The 15,631-nt window shown below is 36.9% G+C and overlaps 1 protein-coding gene across 2 annotated transcripts in view; it reads right to left on the reverse strand.

Moving 5' to 3' along the window:
* The window catches only part of THADA (THADA armadillo repeat containing), a 210,315-nt gene that overhangs the window by 35,524 nt on the left and 159,160 nt on the right, over nt 1–15,631 (reverse strand). For both annotated transcript variants that reach the window (XM_090135152.1, XM_031594879.2), the window contains one exon: nt 5,317–5,402. In XM_090135152.1, coding sequence (XP_089991278.1) covers nt 5,317–5,402 — 86 coding nt within the window. The remainder of the gene's footprint in view (nt 1–5,316; nt 5,403–15,631) is intronic.

Consider the following 15,631-nt stretch of genomic DNA (forward strand, 5'->3'; position numbering starts at 1 on the left):
AGTCAACACACTGACACACTGAGTTTGTACAATTTCTGACAAAATGAACAAAAATTGCTTTCAATTTGTTCAGAAGGGTTTTTTTTTTAATTTGAGCTAATTAGACCAAATAATGAAAACAAGCATTAGCAAAGTGCCAATGTTTTTGTGCACAATATTTGTTTGGCTATACTTCTTAGGGATTTAGGTAAAAGGAAGTTAAAGTATAATTAAAATAACTAACCTAATTGCTCCTGCCAAATTTTTACCATTTAAACTTTATCAGATTTTAAGTTAGCCTGCAGAAAAACTTTACTTACCATTTAGCTTCCTTTCAAAACAAGAAGGAGTAAGAAGTACAATACAGACAAAAAAAAAAAAAAAAAGCGTGGGGAAGGGGGGGGAAATAAATAATTTCATTCAGGCAACATATTTAAGAGATTCCTACAATTGTACGTTATTGCCCATGGTTTTGATTCATACCTATATGTGCAATGCACAATTACTATTTTAAATCAACTGTTCCTGCTGATCAAAGGGAAGATTTAACTATACTGTATCTACAAAAGGTTCAGTTGCTCAGAAGACATCAAGAAAATGCACATTTTCATTTGTAAAACACAGGAAAAATATATTAGTGAGAGCAAAATGCAGGCTGCTGAATTTTTATATCAAAACAGGATATTTATGAACAGGATTAATTATATAAACGCTGAGTAACTTCGTTTCCACTGACAACAACAACAGTGGAGTTTGTTTAATCACAAGAGCTTTTATAAATCCTTATCCTTACAAATTTAGAAAGGAAAAATGCACGTTTAGCCTTCAAGCAGCTTCTTCTAAATTATAGATTCACAACTTCAGTTTGCTATTTAAATGTTTTCTCTTTCTCATCAAATTTGAATTCTGAACATGCCGTATACTCGATAACAGGTTAAACAGCCAGGAGACTGACAGCATACATATAAGGTAAAAGAATAACCTTTATAGAGAGGATTATCTTTAACAGATTTTCTTTCATCTTTTCCCTGATTTGTCTTCTACAGTCCATTACATTTATATTGATTTACTGACTCAGCAGAACAGTTTATGTGCAAGTATTGTTGTTACTGTTATTAATTTAAACACAACCCTTATTAAAATGTGCCTTTATTAATCAAGTATGGTTTAATCATTTGCATCCATTTCTCACTTCATGAACTGTACACAGTACAATCAGAAAACTGTTCTGAAAATCTAGCAAGAAAGAAAATTTGGCCATTTTAACTTTTAGCATTCTTCATTGGTTACAGACAACAAAAGCATCCCAGCTCTGACCTTACACTGCAGTATATTGCCCCAGCTCCTGTTTTCTCAACACAGCAGGATCACAGCAATGCCTTCGTCTTACTGTTTAGCTTCACACATTAATTTCCAGAAGATTTGAAAGTAGGATTGTCTGTGATGGGCTCTGTTGAAATTCCAAACATTCTGCAGAATAATCTTACCCTCTGATGCACTTCCTAGTATTCAGTGCTTCACAAAGCACATCTACACTGCAGCAGGGGAAAGTGCATAACCTGAGTAGAACACTATAGATCCTCATGTAGACCTGTAGCTCTAGAGTTTGATGGACATCCCCCCAACTTCCACTGAACAAGGCATGTGAGTTTACAAAAAAACACAGCTAAGGCTGGACACATTTGGTAAATCACCTGGACTCTGAGTCATTCCTCCCTTCCAAAAAAATCCAAAAGAGCCATGTGCTTCCTCCAACTACCCTATCCTTTCTTTTCACACAATCCATTTTGGTGCTGTTTTACCTGTGGAGAGTAACTTAACTGCTCTCTAGCAACATAGAAACACTAGAAAATCCTTGGAAAGAGAATTACATTGTTCTACCCGTTAGACTGGAAAATCTTTAGACATGTGATTCCATCAGTAAAGCCAGTTACTGTGGAAACAATACACCAAAGAGGTGCAGGAACAAACTTACCAGATAGTATTATTAATTGTTGCTAACACTGAAGATAGGCAGTAGCTTATGAAACAATCCTAGATCAGATAAGAATTTTTGTTTGCTCCCAATATGGCAAAAGTGTTGTTCTTATCTAAACATTTTAATTTTTGTTTTTAAAAATGGCTTGGTTCACTCTCTTGAGTTCTTACTGCAATTGATAACTGAAAAAAATAGATAAAAAAAAAAGCTTTACATAATCTTGGCATTATGTATTGCCTTTTTACTTCAGAAAACCTTAATGAGGAACCGGAACAAAGGCACTAAATATTAACTTACGAAAAGAGATCCATATTTTCCTACAGAGATGAATTAGCCAACACTTCGGTCCAAATCAGCAAATCTTTTTTTTTTTTTTTTAATTTTTTGTTTGCTTGTTTATTATTATTATTATTTATTTTATGATAAATAATCATCATTTGGCCACTAATAAATTTTTATCTGGACGAGACGCGTTTGGTATCCATTACTCCCTGCCTTCCTTATCTGACAATTTAAATTGTTTTGAATTTGTGAAGCAAATTCCCTAAGGGCTGTCCTGCACTTTAAGAGACAGATTTTATTAATTGAAGACAACAAATCACTTACAGAAAATAATCGTAATGTAGGAAAGGCCCAGGCAAGGCTGTACTCTGAAAATCTCTTTGTAATTGTAGCCCCTTTAGGCAGGCATAATCAATTAGAAGTGGTCTGATTTTAACCAGTTGCAGGCTCATTACATTGCATTCCCATTTATGCTGATGAAAATCAGTTTCAGCCTGTGGCCTGGAACTCATATACAGCACTTCCTGGGGCCTCTTAGGTAAACACATCAAGAAACTGTTTTATTTGGATTTGTCCTTCACCCTTTATTCATTGAAACAACTTCACAAATCAAGATTAAAAGAGAGAAATCTTGGCTCATAACCAGAGATACACATATACAAGTAAGATATTTAATCTAGAGAAGTATAAAGCTTCAGTTAATAACTATTCCTCACAGAACATTTAAATGTGAGACTCAAAACATTCATTTTTAACTGATGAGTTTAGTTTTTCTTTCACTATATCATGGGACACTCGGGTTCTAGTTAATATAAACATAATATCCCTTCACGTCAGAAGTGCTTCTGCATTTGATATATAAACTTGTCCCTAATGTGTCTTCAAGTTTTCAGAAACGTATTTCCATTTTAAGTCTCTACTCTCTGTAGATATTGCCTGCAATCCAACATTATGTATTTATATAGGAGTGAATTTTTAAAGCAAGACAATGTTAATGAACTATCCCTCAGCAGAGAGAGTCTGCAAAAATAATTGTTTCCTTTCTACAGAAATTCTTCCACCATGCAGCACCAACATTTGTAACAATCCACGTAAGCTTTGAAAATTAAATGAATCCAGTACAGCCTGTAATCCAGCCACAGCACGTTACAGTCCCTCAAGCTCAAAGGGCTATTCTTCATCATCAGCAGCACTGAAAAAAGAGGGAGTTTCCTGGTGCAGAGAGGTCTTCAGAGACCTTTGCAAATGTGCAGCAATTATTTAAAAAACAAAACAGACTGATGTCTAAAGATAATAAAATTAGGAAATAAATTGATAAAGGAATTATAAAGCCCCCAAAGTAAACAAAGGAAGAGCAGTCACCTGGAAAAGGAAACATAGACTCGAAGGGTGAGTGATGAGAATTATCAGAAGTAGAGGAAAAAAAATTAATGTAAGAGAATAAGAGAATAACATAAAGACTGGGATGCTTCATATTACAAAGGAGTTGAAGAAGTAGAGGATCAGAATTAAAAGCAAAGTGTAAAGCCTACTTCTAAAGAGGGGCTACCATGAACAAAGGCATACTCATGAAAATGAAGAAAGATGCCTAAAGAGTTTTCTGGGGAGTTGTTTTCGTTTATTTCTTCAGACGTTAAACAGTGCTCGACTTTTTTAATTACTGCAAAGGATAACCATCAAGGCATATCAGGATTTAAGAAACTTAAGTAAATATACATTGTAACAAGAGTATTAGTGATGATAGGTATAGCCCACCCGTACTAAACATTAAGAAGTCAGGAGGAAAACTTCTCCCTAGAGTCAGGCTATACTGAAACTGCTTTACAGTGGAGGTTTTGTTCCTCCCTAAAAAGCATATAGTTTGTATCTAGTCACAGTGGTCAGTACTCAACAGAATGAGACTTATGGTATAAAGCTATCTAGAAATTCCCTTTCCCGAATAGTAGACCCTGATACCTGGGACCGACGTGAGACAATGACTCTTCATTGGACATGAAAGATTTGACTTGTCCCCATGTTCCATATCACCCTATCTTCTGCTATAGCAGAACACACCTGCCACACTGGTCATACTGTATACAAACATTTATTTCTTAAGGGCTACATTCTGCAGCCTATCTGGACAAGCTATTTTCAGATACATTCATCAACAACTCATCTTCCTGGCAGCTATCACTCTTTATGGATATGTAGTATTGCCAGTGCTATCCAAACTGAGCAGCTGTTAGAACTGCACATCTCCATGGAAGTACATGAACAGCAACTATGGAATAAAAGGAACTACTTCTACCAAAGATCTAAACAAAAACACATCTGCCACACAAAGTATGATTACCTGAAATGAAGAACTACTTCAATGCACTAAATGCAGTATTAAAATTAGTCACTAGGAATTTTAATGAAATTAATGTACTATTCTTTATTTGCCTTCCTTGACTGACAAGGTAACTTATTACTCAGCTTTTCATAAGAAGTAAACAAAAGAGGTGCACAGGGAAGCTAGTTATACCTGACATAAAGTTGCCTGTATACAGGCACACTGGAAAGGGTATATTCTTTCCTCCATACTTTAGCTTTCCCCAATGTTTAATTACAGTACATTTTGCATTGTCGCATCTTATAAAACTTCCTAATATCAGAAAACAGAGTTTTGCTAAAACAATTCTAGGTGTCTCAAAAGGTCTCCATGATTTTGGGGAAAGACTAAAGCAGCAATATTCTGGGGTTTATGTTTTGTTTGTTTTTACAACTCTGGATCTGCAAAACATTTTGGAAAACTGGAAGACATATTTTTGCTGTTACGCAGTTCTAGAATTAGGAATATTGCATAATCATTGCTCCAAGATTTGACAAGGAGCAGCGTCCCATTCATCCTATCAACAATCTCCAGGAGTAGCTCTATGGAAGACAGAATAAATGGCTCTTTCGTATGAATCAGTAGATTACTTAAAGATCTCCAACATTTAGTAGGTACCATGACTGTAAGCAGCATGTTATTGTTTCTCTAGATTCAGTACAGCTCAGAGTTTTCCTCACAGACATTCAGTCTGATTGCCAAAGCACTACATTTGACTTACCTTGGTTTTGGGAATTCCCCAGGTGAGTACTCAGCATCACAAGGACATCGAGAAAAGCAGCTCTGGTCACCAAGCAAGGATTTGGCCTACAAAATCAAATTACTAATTATGAAAGTTGTTTATCATCAGAAAAAAAAGTAGTGAAACAACAGCTTGGAAAAATGACAATGTCTCTTGCTATATAGACTATCTTAGGTCTGTTTTACTTAATTAATGAAGATCAGCAGATCAAATTAGGCTGAATGTGCAAAATTAGTAGGCCAAGTTATCTAAGCCTCACATTCTGGTCCACTGTGAATGACAGTCTCCCTAACAGGAATCCTAACACCTCTCCTCCATCTATTCCACCAAATCTGTTCATACATTTCATTATTATTGGATTAATCAGCTTGCTTTGGCAAGTCTTTATTTTGTTTATGGATAATGTGTGTAATTAAATGCATTAACAAAAATAAGTCTTCAGGTCTTACTGTTCCAGTTAATAAATAATAATAACAAAAAAGGATGAAATGCATCTGCTACAGCTTTTTAACAGCCACAGCGTTCTCACTGTTTTGATGAAGACTAGAGAGAAACATTCTTAAAACTAGACCTTTTTTTTTTTTCCTGGAGAAGAATATTGGGGATTTGAAGAACATAATACAAATTGGTAATAAACTACTTTCTGTTCCAACTCTTGAAGCCGTAAGTGAATAACGCATTCTCTCGAACTGGAAATGTAAAATGAGGTTAACATATTTATATAAGATTGACATCTTTATTCGTTATATTATTATCATTGTATGTTTCAGCCAGGAGAACCTTTCCTGAAGTATTACTTCATATGTGAACAGGAAATCTAGTTCAAAACAGAGAAATTATTCTGATGAGTCCAATGGGACTTGCACTGAAAAACTTCTAGAATCACGAGGCACAAGTTTGAAGTATGAGTAATTCTGTTCAGTATTTCATTTTTATTTTATCTGGCACTTACTTTGTGTGCTTATCTTGACATCGAAGCTCTTTCAAAAAACTGTTAATTAATTATGTTACAACAAACATTCTGAACTTTGTAACATCTTTAAAATTCAAGAGAAAAAAACTTTCTTCAAATAAGATATGTGATTATGACATGAAAATGAACAATCTGAAGATCTTGCATAGAAGTTTGGTAGCTGTATTTGATCATGAAGATTTATTCTATGACTATATTAAAAAGACAACTTTGACCAGAAGCACTGCTCTTACCTCCAGTCGTAAACACTGTAATGACTATAAGTTACCTACAACTACTTTTATCCTCTACAATGTTAGGAATCCATATAACATACATGAGAGTAGGTGTTACCAGGACTTCTCTTTTAAAGAGATTTTTTATCTTTTGCTTAAATTTTTGAAAAGCTGAAGTTGGAAGATTAATTTCTTTCTAAACAGACTTAATAAAATTATTTAGCGTATCTCGGGCATATATTTGTTGCCACAGATATGTGAAGAGGAAAAAAATAACAAATAACTAATACTCATAGATCTAGGAAGCTTAATCTCTATAAGAAGAGACAGATGAGCTTCTCAGAAAAAAAAAACAACACTGAGATCCATCATACCTGCAAAATGGACGAAAGCACTCATGATGTTTAAATTAAAATGTGGTACATAATGGGACTACCGCACTTCAGATCTTTTGAAAAAACGATGACAAACTTATTGTTCACAAACTTCCCTGGATTTTACAAACTGAGCCTTAGGAAAAACATGGTTGATGCAACTGAAGAAGTGACAACAGCAATACTGACATGTTTTTTCATTCCGGTCCAGCTCTTCAGCTTTTACCACTTCATTCTGAGTATGCACATATGCAGTTTTGATTTTGAAATGAGGCTTTTTTAGCTTACAACACGCCAAACATTTGTTCTTGGCTTGCTCTGTTGCTCTGGTGATGCTAGTGAATTCTCGGTCATATGAACCAGACGAACACAACAGGAAACTCAGTTTTCCAAAACCAAGAAATTTCAGCGTTGTTGAGACTATAGCAGAAAGCTGAGTCTTTAAGACAATCAAATTTTGATTTACATAACAGACTCGACAGCCAAAAATCACATGCTGGACATTTCAAACAGTACACTGTGCAGCAATTAAGATGACCTGTTCATGCAGAACTTAAACAATGAGAACGAAAGAGGACAAGATGTTTCTGTTTTAATGCAGATACCCAAATAAACTGGACTTCTCATAAACAAGCTTTGAGGAAATTTGTTTCCAAACAAGAAAGTCACAGTGGTAGCAAAGGTAGGAGCTTTAGGCATCTGGAACGTTCCTTTATTTGTCCAAACCCAAAAATTAGTTCACTTTTCTTCCAAACTGAATATTAATGGAAATAAATACATCAGAGTCTTGCTCCAGGTAATAAACTACACCTGACTCTGAACAGCACAGAGCTAGATGATGTTAGGACTCTCATATCTCATAGGGGAATATCCACACAGAAATATAAAATGGATATCAAGACAATATAATGTACTTAGTAGTGCTGTATAATTAGTAATACTGTATTAGCACTGCTAAGCATATGTACTAATAGCAAGACCTGCACAGACTGAAAAGTTGGGCAGAGAGGAGCCTGATGAGGTTTAACAAGAGCAAGTGTAGAGTCTAGTACGTGAGGAGGAATAACTGCATGCATCAGTAAAGGTCAGGGGATGACCTGCTGGAGATGAGCTCTGCAAAGAAAGATCTGGGAGTCCTGATGGATATCAGGTTTGCCACGAACCAGCAGTGTGCCCTTGTGGCCAAGAGGGCCAATGGTATCCTGGGGCACATTTAAACAGTGTAGCCAGCAGGTCAAGGGAGGTGATCCTCCCACTCTACGCTGCCCTGGTGAGGCCTCACCTGGAGTACTGTGTCCACTTCTGGGCTCCCTGGTACAAAAAAAGACAGGGACCTCCTGGAGAGTGTCCAGTGGAGGGCCACAATGATGATAAAGAGCCTGGAGCACTCCTCTTATGAGGAAAGGCTGAGCAGGCTGGGTCCATTCAGCCTTGAGAAAACAAGACTGAGAGGGGACCTTATTGACATCTATAAATATCTAAATGGAGGTGGGAGGCAAATGGGTGAGGCCAGGCTTTTCTTGGTGGTACTTAGTGATAGGACAAGGAAGAATGGCCTAAAACTTGAATACAATAAGTTTCATTCCAATGCAGAAGAACTTCTTTACAGTAAGGGTGATGGAGCATCGGAACAGGTTGCCCAGAGAGGTGGTGGAGTCTCCTTCTATGGAAATATTCAAGACCCATCTGGATGCCTACTGGTGTGACCAACTGCAAGGAACCTGGGGGATTGGACTTGATGATCTCTTGAGGTCCTTTCCAACCCCTGCAATTGTACAATCACATATGATTCTGCAATAAATTTCAGAAGTATCTCTCAGCATGTTTCTTTCTTTGGATTTCGAGTTTACAGCCAAGCTACTCCTGCAATCCCACTGCACTGTGAAGCTTTCTCTACATTCATGATATAATTGGGTGTTGACTTCCCAGGTAGAAATAAAAATCAGCTCACAAAGGACTGCAGCATTACATTTCACCAACAGCCAATAGGAATATTTCAATGTAGCTGACTGAAGAGATGTCAAAGGCTGACTTGAGGACTGAACTCAGTTTGGCCTGCATGGAGCAACATGTAAGAGGCATCATCACTGGCTTCACCCACTACATAGGCAAGGAGAAGACATTTGCAACCTTTAGAAGCATAGGCAGAGATTGAAAGGATTATTACTCAAAAAGTGTAAGGCCTAGGGGCAACAATATTTTACATTCATAAAGCCAAATAAGACAGTGACAGAAGGAACTTCTGTGTCCCCATAGATCATCATGAAACTCAGCAGAAGATGCAAGGTGACTGAAAAAACTGAAGTCAAAAATGCTGAAGCAACTGAAGACTTCAAAGGACCTAGAGATTTTTTTTTTAATTCCCCAAAGTTACACTGTAACGGTATCTTCAAATGGGAAAAAAAAAAGAAAAAACTTTTTATTTTATTTTTTATTTTGCTTTAGGTAGGTGTGGTTAAACTGCAGATAAAAATCCAAAAGCACAGTCATCAGCTTCCAAATTATTAATCTTGACAAATCACAGCAGATTTCTGGAATAGACCCTGAGAACACCATGTTTCAAAACTAGCCAATTCTTTATCATTAAGTCTGAACAAGTAATTGGCAACAGAATAGTCAGATTTCTTTATAATGTTATTTTAAATTCTGGTATGTGAATTCAAAATCAGAAAATAGTAGAAGTTACCTGCTGAAAGAAACCCTGTTAGCTGTTAAAAATCCAGGCTTACAATACAAGCTACTTGTATTAAAAAGGAAGCAGGCTGGTAGAAGAAACAGGAAGCATACCTTCACAAGTTATTCACTCTTAGTAAATGTAAATCTAAATTACCAGGTCCAGAAGCTTCATGTGAAGGATCACATTCTGGTTCAGTTGGTTTTCGAGCCTATAATAATGCTGGGACCACTTTGAGTTCTGTGCCACCTTCCCCACCTTCAAGTACCACTGACTGCAACTTAGGCTTGTGTGACATGTAATCTGCCCTAGGCTCCCAGAATCTGGAGCTCAACAAATATATTTTTTAAAAGTTTGATTCACCTTTTAAGTCATGCTCAGTTTAAGATCGTCACTGGTTTGCTTATTTTGGACTGCAAATCTGAGACAAACTAAGCTGGCATTTATTGAAGAAATCAGCAATATCTGGCCACAGACCTCCTGTGTACCTTGCTTCCACACAGTTTCAGCTGTGGAACACGTGGCCTGGCTTCTAATAGTCCTTTTCTAACACTGCTTATTTTTAAGAAGATCAATATTAATGAATTACAGTGGAAATTATCTCCTCTTCCAAAGGAAACAACAAGGAATAAAAACCATGGAAAGCTCACCCACATGGCCTCAGTTTTGTCAGAACACTGGAAAAGAGCTGAACTAAATTTACAGCCTCTTGCTCCTCTATAGGGCACTAGTTATAACCACCCAAATTTATATATACGAACAAGGAAGGCCAAGACACATTTATATAGAGAGTAACAATGTATTTTGATGCACAGCTTCTGCGTATTTCCATTCTCTTCTCAAAAGCCCCAACTTTCAATGATGCTATGTCAGATGACTTAAAAAGAAGGCAAATATGTATCTCCTGGAGCATTCCTCTTTCTCCAAGAGAGCATTGCCTTGCATAGGTATAAACAGCAATAACAGTAACAATAATATATTGCATTTGTTACAAGAATGAGACAAAAAGTAGTTGAGTTAATGTTTACAATGCTAGTTGTCAGCTATGCTAGTCAATGGAAATTCAGTGTTTTCCAAAGAGGGAGTGCACTTTGCTCATATTTTTTCCTCATAAGGAAATAGATATTACACAAGTATTAGCAGAACAAGAGCAATAAACATACAACAAGTTATATTTACTACACAATTAATGACATAAAAATCAAACCATACTTGCTCAAACTCAAGTGAACAAATACTTATATTATAAATTTTAAATGCAACTTGCTAGGCTATGTCTATTAAACAAAAGCCCAGAACAATTTTCTTGTGAATTAGTTTAGTTTCAGATATCTTAGCATAGTTATGTATCATAGGGACACCCAGAAAACTCCTGTTATAGCTCTGAGAAGAACTGTTCTGCAGTTTCCAAGCTTTTCAAAGGGTATGGATTATTTCAATTCTTCCAACTAGTGCTGCTTTCTGATCTCATTTGTCAAACTGGAATATTATTTTTTTAAATAAAGAACAAAGATTCAAATACATTTTCTCCTCATAAGGTCAATTCATAACTGCCTTGTTTACAAAAAGAGAACCATCCTCATGATTTGTGTGACTGTTTTCAAATTGATTTCCAAAGAGAAAAAATGATTTAATGAACTGCCCAATCCTTATTTGGCCCTCAATTGAAAAGTCACTAATACTGAACTCTCTATGTTTCTAGAGATTTTGGAAAGGCTGAAAAAAATCCTTTAGTTCCTGGATAGAATACCCTTTCACAGGATTAAGCTTTTCCATAGTATTTAAGGAAAAGTCTGACATTTTGCATACAGTAGAGGATAGAATTTCATCTTTAGCTCTGTTATAACCTCAGGGATGAACTGTGATTCAAGGCCAACACATCCTATATCAGCTGATACTTATGGACAGCATCCATGCAACTTCTCATTTTGTTTTTCACAACTTTTGTCTTTCACAGACTCATTTCCTCAGGCAGGCTCACTGGCAAGTATATCTGAGGTTTACAGTGCATCTTTCTCTCCCTATCAATTTCCAGCACACTGCTTCCTGAAGAATAGAAAATCTCTGCCAAAAACTTTTTCTTTCAATAGCCAAAATCTTCTTATATGTGTCCAGCAATGACACCTCTCCATTTCCCTGCCTAGACCTGTATAAGCTACATGCTTTATGCCTGTTACACAGAAATAAAATTTCCTCTGAAGTGATTTACTACATCTGTACATCTGTAAACTAATAGAAACTTAAGAACTCTACAGTATAGCGCATGATACTCAGATAAATTGTTGGGAGTATTTGCATGATACTCAGTTAAGTTGTTGGGAGTAAACTCGGACAGTCTATTTGATGATTTAAGACTGACCTGAAAAACCAGCCACCTCTCTCATCAATTTGGGAAGATCTGGATTAAAGTCATCAGCTAAAAATCTTCTAAGTGCAACAAGAAGTGCATCTCCTCTGATGCTTGCATCCTGCTACAGTCAACCAATCTTTATAGTGTAGTCCACTGGGAGTTTTATCCTTACAGAGCTGCTGATAAATAAGGACAAGCTGGCACTGTATTAAGTTATACCCAAAGAAAGATCTGGAAAACAAGCAATTGTCATTCATGGGAGCCACAAAGCTTATGGAAGTTCACACCTACACATGCAGTGAGCAACTGATTTAAACATAAATCTCTTGATGCTTTAGTTATTAGTTTTCCAACTCTGCACTAGCCTATACTCTGTGTTTTGAAGGGTATATCTGCTCAGAAGGCAGCCTTCACATTTTAATCTGTTTTCTCTCAGAGCCCATGTCACGTAGCACTGAAATAACATCATCAAAAGATGCACAGCCTTCCTCTTGTCTTCTTGAGGAGACATTAATAATAGATTTAATTATTAAACTTTAGCCATAGCATTTTTAACCAAGTAATACAAAACCAGCACATCAGTGAGTGTCACAGCCAAGAGAACTACACGTTAATGAAAAGTATTTAAATTAAAAAAAAAAAAAAAAAAAAAAGCCTACAATACCAAGTAATGCTTGCTGAGTTCCTGGAAGCACCAGAACATGCACACAGAAATACAAACATCGAAACATCGAGTAACAGTGCACCTGATTGTCTACTTGTGCTGCTGACATCTTGGAGCAATCGCTTTGTGAACAGACCCTTTGACTTGCCCACTCTCAAGATCAGATGATCCTGCATAACAGCAGACATTGTATCCAAGAGAAAAGTTGCTCATCTGGTGATTTAAATTTTCCTACTTTCACCAAAGCCAGACCACTACACTGCTGTGCTGTCAGTTTCCCTGGTAAAGAGAGAATTTACGCAAGTTATTTTTATATTGTGGTATCACCAAGAACCTCCCGAGTTTCAGCTATTAAAAAAAAATTAATTTGTGTTCTAATTGTCCTTGGTGAATGATACTGGAAGGGTGTGTTTTGTTGTTGTTGAGTTGTTCTTTGAAATAGCATACCAGATTGATAAAACAATCTGTTTTCTTTTTTGTACTCTTAATGAGAACCAAATGTGAGCCCTTAGCAACATCCTAAAAACTGCAGAGGTCAAAATAACTCCATGCGCAAATTTAAGGAATTTTACACAATATTGTGGATGAATGCAGCCTATAAGGACACAAGCTCTAAAATCCTTGTTCATTTATTGGAAAACATTTTCAGGTGATTGAGCATTTATGCCCCAAACCTGTAATTGTACTTTTTTTTGTGCCTAATTTGAACACTGCATTATTGGAGGGAACTCATCTTCAACCATCTTATTCAGTTCTCAATCCTCCCTGAGTGTTCATATTTAAGTTAACAGTGTATCTGGGAGTAGGAAGCAAAGAATATTTTTACTTATGCAAAGTACTTCTTCAAATCTGGTCTGATGTTAAAACATATCTATACTGATATCCAAAGTGAGCATTCCAAACCAAGCAATCATCACCTGTATAGATAAGCAATATGTAGCTGTGTTAAGGATATTGGTGAAAGAGTTGAGTTGGAGCAATGCAGAAACTTGAATTTGTCTGCAAAAGGCACATAAGATTTAAATGGAAACCTCAAGAATATATTTATAAAGAATGACATAACTGTTATGACTGCACTCTCAAAACAAGTAATACAGAAGACAAACCATGCTAAATTAGGCTCATAGCTGAGTAAGTGCAGATTAATAAATTACCACTGTACACCTGATGTGCAGTAACTGGTCATACTGGTATGCTTAGCTTCCAGCTGAAGCAGGACAAAAATCATTCTCTCCCAGTATTTCATGTCTGCAACAGCACACACGTGAATTATTGCTGCAGCCAAGCTGATAGAAAGTGACGTTTTTGATTTGAAACAAACCTCTACAGAGCCACGCTCGGACATTCAAACTATTTTCAATTTCTGAATAAAGCCGTGTGATGCACATGGACAACAGATAAAAGATACTTAAGCACACTTCTCAATGCATAGATTTTAAAGCCAGAAATAGAGGAGCAGAGAAGTTTGCAAAATGGGAACATGCCAGGACAGACAGGGCTTTTGAAGGACAGGAAGGTTTGTCTTAATGCAGTGGAAGAGGAAAAGGCAAGGGATCTGTCACAAGAGCACGCCAAGCCCGCCAAGGAGGAGGTTCTTATTTTCTCCTTTCTTGTTGCTTTCTTGCTGTTCTGAAAGTATAAATAGCCTTCCAGCTCCCAGTAACATTCCCCTTCCAAAGGAGGCTGCTTGCAAACCTGCAGACAGTCCACAGTCAGCATGCATCTATAACTGAATGTGCCAGCATAAGCCTCTGGAAATTTTTCATGCTACTACCATTAGAGCACAAAACTGCTTTGTTCACTGTTCTATGTGTTCATAAGAAATAACTGCTGTCTGTCCAAAGAGGCAGTGAGAAGAATAAAGGCCTATTTGGGTCAAACATTGTGAGCCACAAGGTTCTGAAGCCACAGTGAAGCCACACACTGAAACACACCTTGCATGAAGTCTCTTCCAAGACTGATGCCCTGCTTGCCATCACATAACTCTACTAAGAGCAGATGGGAAAAAGGGCACCACAGACTAGCCAGAAGGTCGTAGCCATCAACTTGATAAGTTAATGTATGCTGCAGTGTTACAAAATACACACAGGATTTCCCTCATTCAAAACATTTACAGCTGGACCATCTCAGAGACAGCCTTAAGAAAGCCAAGCAAGCATGTACTTGCACCTCAGTGTGCCACTCTCCCAGTGGTTTTAAGCAAAGACCTGGAATTACTTTTGCATGTGCTTGTCATATGAGCCTGAGTCTTGTGCTCCTATCTCAGAACCCAGCCATACACAACCCCATCCATAATGCTGAGCATCACGAAAGAGCATGGGATATCTGTGTGACAAAGGTAGATGCAGACAACAACAACCACACTAGTCCAGTCTGACAAGGGATCCTTTGCAAAATGCAAAGCCACTTACTTCTATACAAATCTGTTCCATACTAGTTTAAGGAAAGCAGTCTTAAAAATAAACTTTCCCAGTGCAGACAAGCTCTCACTTAGGAAACAGCACACAAAAAGAGGTTAGCAGAACACGTTATTTGATGTCTGGCAGAACCTCAAAGTCTTTTCCCCCCTCCTGCGGTATCCATTAAGAACATAGAGGGGGTAGGAGGAAATCAAACTAAAAGCCATAGAAGACAGCATCCTACAGCAAAACTGTGCAATGACATGATTTCATAAATTTTCCAATACCAATACTTTGCCATGCCAAAGTCTACAAGTGAAACAAGACAGGTATTTCCGTGACTTCTGTATACCAAATCACCAGCTCAAAAATTTGTTCTCTTAGTTTTCTGTATTTATGAACAAGAAGGCACATAGAGTTTGCCTTGTAGCTCTACGGTATGCAGCTGAGCAAAAAACTTTCAGAAATTAAAAAAAAAAAAAACACACCTATTTTTACTCAAAGGGATTTGAAGCCTTTCAAAGACATAGTTTGATATATTGTTTATTTTTTTAAAACCTTTCACCAGATTACTTCCCACCACCTCGTTCCATCACCTCAGTCATCCAATGGACTCATTTCACACGTTCTAAAACTTTTGTTCTT

This window comes from Phasianus colchicus, chromosome 2, assembly GCF_987193195.1.
Source record: "Phasianus colchicus chromosome 2, bPhaCol1.hap1.1, whole genome shotgun sequence".
Lineage (NCBI taxonomy): Eukaryota > Metazoa > Chordata > Aves > Galliformes > Phasianidae > Phasianus > Phasianus colchicus.